This window comes from Crassostrea angulata, chromosome 8 (genome assembly GCF_025612915.1).
Source record: "Crassostrea angulata isolate pt1a10 chromosome 8, ASM2561291v2, whole genome shotgun sequence".
Taxonomy (NCBI): Eukaryota; Metazoa; Mollusca; class Bivalvia; order Ostreida; family Ostreidae; genus Magallana; species Magallana angulata.
The window spans coordinates 29,817,734-29,822,998 of NC_069118.1; the positions used below are offsets into that span (position 1 = coordinate 29,817,734).

The 5,265-nt window shown below is 36.7% G+C and overlaps 1 protein-coding gene across 1 annotated transcript; it reads right to left on the reverse strand.

Moving 5' to 3' along the window:
• Positions 1-3,877: 3,877 nt before the first annotated feature.
• On the reverse strand, positions 3,878-4,228 carry LOC128160878 (DNA-directed RNA polymerases I and III subunit RPAC2-like). Its single transcript, XM_052824184.1, has one exon. It carries the CDS (start codon positions 4,226-4,228, stop codon positions 3,878-3,880), a length of 351 nt encoding a protein of 116 aa, XP_052680144.1.
• Positions 4,229-5,265: the final 1,037 nt, after the last annotated feature.

Here is a 5,265-nt window from a genome sequence, read left to right on the forward strand (position 1 = left end):
ACTGTCAGAGTATTTCCCTCGTTATTTATTAAGAAAACTGATTGTTATTAATTATCTTTATTAAAGGAATAACACTGTTAATGTATAATCAAGTATCCAAGTGCAAAATAACACAAAGCAAATGACGGACTTAAGGTCAAGATCTAGTTTAGGGCGTAGTATATGTATTACTTCAGTTTCACTCCTAATTTGAAGTAATTTCCTTATTTTCATATCAATTCCTTATATACTCCCAAAAAAGTGTGGGGGGGGGGGGGGGGCAGTCCCATGATATTTCAATTTTTTATGTTTAAATTTTAAAAAATTTGTTGCTGTGAGAAAAAGTGTTGGGGGGGGGGGGGGGGGGGACCCATACGTGGGTAAAAAGAGGTACCATACAGGCGTTTCACTACGAAATGTAGGAGTAAGAACCTCCAAACTGTGGTATCCCATGAGTCCCAATGACAATGTTTATGAAATTAATTGCCTTGTGACCTTTAACTTTCAAGTCAGATAAATCAATCAACATACACATCATAACCTTGTTCTATAAATCACAAATATGTAAGTAATCATGACACAACAGTATTAACATCAATATTTTGGATATATGCTGCTATGCTCATGTAAAGTGATGGAAGAAACAATGACAGAACAGAACGGAATTCAAACATAGGCCCCTGAAAATCTGGTCAGGTATGTGCTCTACCAACTGAGTTATAATAAATTGGGTGCTGGTATTCAAACTGAGCTGCCACGTACATTCCTTCCCTCTTAAATGATTTCCCTTAAAGACATTCCCCTGGCTGGTGTCAACCTGCGAGTTCCAGGGGTTTGCCTGCCAGGCACCAAACGTAGTTCCATTTAAATAGGAGAAATAATGACGAACCAGACTGGGATTTGAACCCAAGTCCTACATGTACTACCAAACTGGAGCCTGCATTTGAACCACTTTGACCATCACACAAGCATACATTCACAAAACTCTACAATTATTATAGTACAACTGACAAATTTCCTTTGCAATATTCATTTTAAACAAGAGGCCCATGGGCCACGTCGCTCACCTGAGGAACAATAGGTACGATAAAGTCAGCTTAATGGAGTCATAATACAAACAATCTGGACAATGTACAATAATACATGTAGATCCTGTATAAATAAAATCCATTTTTCCCCCTTGGAACTTGGATAGCCCTGATTGCTGCCAATATTTACAAGAGCAGACTTTAATCACCGCTCCTGCACATATATAGGGACTCAACGTTACGCAGGCAGGGATGACCGCACACCTACGCAACTCAACAGGTACCAACGCTAACGCAAGCAGGGATAATGCAAGCAGGTTTGACCGCACACTTGCGCCAACAGCTCAACCTCACGTAAGCAGGGAGTGCCGCACACTTGCGCAAGAGAGGCCAGAACACCAGCAGGGATGACCATACACTAGTGCTCCGCCGCAACCACTACAAGCAGGTATGACCGCACACTTGTATTAATTCGATACAGAAAGGAATGACCGCACACTATGTATCATAGGTTAAACACCATGAAGATTAGATAGAGCAGGGGTGTCCACACACTCGATCAATCCATACTTCTTCAAGTTTAACCCTAAACAGTCACACATCATTATGCAAAAGACACTGTCCCTATATATGTGCCGGCCTACAATAATTCATAGTATCTAAAAATTGGAAATCAAAAATAAACAAACTAATCCGGCCCAACCCAAAACTACTTATGCAGAACAACTTATATACATTGAATATTTATTATTGTATAAAAATAATCATCACAATAATTGGTTAACAGTGGATGCATTAATTAAAATAATCAAGAATCAATAAATCAAGGGCAATAACTCAATACAGTAATACAAAAAGATTGTAACGAAAAAATAGCTGCCTGCTTCAATTTTATAGTCATATGTTGAGTATTGCGGTTCTCAAAAAGATCCTTTACAATTGTTTATATATGGGATATTTAGCTGCATCAAACTCTGAACCTTCTTGTGAGGCCAAAGAATTGTCCTGGAGCCAAAGTCTTAACAATTATAAAGAATCATCTTGCTGATTAGTTTCTGAGAAGAAGATTTTTAAAGATTTACTCTATATATTCCTATGTAAAACTTTAACACCCCCCCCCCCAATGTGGGCTCACCCTACCCCCAGGGATCATGATTTTCACAACTTTGAATCTACACTACCTGAGGATACTTCAACACAAGTTTCAGCTTTCCTGGCTGATTAGTTTCTGAGAAGAAGATTTTTAAATATTTACTCTATATATACCTATGTAAAACTTCGACCCCCATTGTGCCCCACCCTACCCCAAGGGATCAAGATTTTCACAAATTTGAATCTACACTACCTGACTACAGAGGATGCTTCCACAAAAATTTCAGCTTTCCTGGCTGATTAGTTTCTGAGAAGAAGATTTTTAAAGATTTACTCTATATATTCCTATGTAAAACTTCGACCCCCCATTGTGGCCCCACCCTAACCCCGGGGGTCATGATTTTCACAACTTTGAATCTACACTACCTGAGGATGCTTCCACACAAGTTTCAGCTTTCCTGGCTGATTAGTTTCTGAGAAGATTTTTAAAGATTTACTCTATATATTCCTCTGTAAAACTATGACCCCCATTGTGGTCCCACCATACCCCCGGGGGTCATGATTTTCACAACTTTGAATTTACACTACCTGAGGATGCTTCCACACAAGTTTCAGCTTTCCTGGCTGATTAGTTTCTGAGAAGAAGATTTTTAAAGATTAATTCTATATATTCCTATGTAAAACTTCGACCCCCCATTGTGGCCCCACCCTACCCCCGGGGGTCATGATTTTCACAACTTTGAATCTACACTACCTGAGGATGCTTCCACACAAGTTTCAGCTTTCCTGGCTGTTTAGTTTCTGAGAAGAAGATTTTTAAAGATTTACTCTATATATTCCTATGTAAAACTTCGACCCCCCATTGTGGCCCCACCCTACCCCCAGGGGTCATGAATTTCACAACTTTGAATCTACACTACCTGAGGATGCTTCCACACAAGTTTCAGCTTTCCTGGCTGTTTAGTTTCTGAGAAGAAGATTTTTAAAGATTTACTCTATATATTCCTATGTAAAACTTCGACCCCCCATTGTGGCCCCACCCTACCCCCGGGGGTCATGAATTTCACAACTTTGAATCTACATTACCTGAGGATGCTTCCACACAAGTTTCAGCTTTCCTGGCTTTCTGGTTCTTGAGAAGAAGATTTTTGAAAATTTCTCGAAATTTTTCATTAATTTCTAATTATCTCCCCTTGAAAATTGGTGTGGCCCTTAATTTTCACAACTTTGACTCCCCTTTGCCTAAGGATGATTTGTGCCAAGTTTGGTTGAAATTGGCCTTGTAGTTCTTGAGAAGATGTTGAAAATGTGAAAAGTTTACGGACAGACGGACGGACAGACAGACGACAGACAAAATGTGATCAGAATAGCTCACTTGAGCTTTCAGCTCAGGTGAGCTAAAAACAAGTAACAGTATTTTTATCAATACCAAAATTGTACAGTTATGATTTAAAAATTGCTGATCTTCGTGATCTAAAGTTTAACAATTTATATCAAAATTTTTATTCAAATGGTAGAGTGACTGTCATTAGGATTGCAAATATCATTATTGTTAGAAAAGAAAATATATATATATATCAAAACATGATAAAAATTGAGACTGATGACAACAGAACAAATTTTTTATTCCATTTTCAACTGCACATGCAGGGTTAGTTTTTCCTTGTTGAGTTGACATGGTAACAAATCCATACATCAAATAATTACAAAATCACAATTTATAGGCAAAAAGTTGAAGAAATGGTTTCCGAGAGAATCTACAAAAGGTCACAATTAATTCATCCATCAGCCATTTCAACATCACGACGTTTGAAGTCTTGAACACTTGCCTGAAAAGTTGCCAGAACATGCTCACATACACTGTTAAGGTCTTTCAGCCCTTTCTTCAACACATCGGTCCCTAGTTCACCGTGAGTTTGTATTCTGAAGTTAATTTTACTTTCTGAGGGGTGGGGAACACTATATCCGCAGAACTGAACTTCGGGGTTCTTCATAACCATGTACCTCAGCGAATTCCCGAGAGTGTGGTCTTCATTGTGAAAAACAAATGTTTTGCAGGTCTCGTCCAACGATCCTGCAGAATCCACAACTTCTAAACGCTTTTTATTTGACTGTTCGTTGGTTTCCATCGTTTTTCACCATCCACGTGGGAAATATTAGTTTTTATATTTTCTGAATCCCGAGCCCGATCTATTATTCTTAAAATTAGCTCACCTGGACAATTTTCAACAGAGTAGTGTAAAGAACATCAAATTGGTACTGTCTATTTAATACGACCCATTTAAGGTTCTTATTTCATTTACATTTCGCTGAATATTGTACAGTATATACTCGGTTGTAATAGTGAATACTTTGCTATATATTTGTAATTTGTTATAACCGAGTAATAAATTCAATATAGTACAGTAAGTATACAAATTTGTTTTAAACATGCGCATTATATGTGTATACCAGTATTTAGACATATAATTAAAAAATTATTTTTTCAGAAAACTTAAAACAATCGGACTGACTCAGAATTGAAAAATATATGTGACAATAAATTGAATTTCATATTTCAACAATCTTGACAATCGCTATAAGTAACAATTTTAAACAATTTGCAATAAAAAGGACTTTCCACCTCAATAGGACTGAACATCAGTTTGCCATATCCACAATTTATTATTAAGTAAACCTGGTTTTGTATAAACTATAAATTTACAAGAATTTTCACTATTTCACCAATACGTACTGGGTTTTAGTTATGCTATATAAGACACGCCCATTTAGTGTCGTTCAGCTTTTTATGAATTAAATTATTGGGTTATAGTCTTCAAAATTGATTTGTAATGTTATCACAGACAAAGGCGGTAGAAAAAATGTGAATATTGAATTATATGTTTTATCAAATAAGAAGTATAAAACTAAATTCAACATATTTTACTTATTTACAGTTATAATAATTGTCATCGTCAGAAACCCACAGTCAGTCTCGCTTCTCTACCTCGAACGAGGTAAGAGAAGCGAGACCGACCGTGGGTTTCCGACGATGAATAAGATGATTTATAACAGTTTCACCGTATACGTATGTAACAATAATTTATAAATTATAACAATTCTTTATTATATAAATAATGGAGGAAATACTCTGCAAAGATGTAAAGATTTTAACAAAAACACTTCC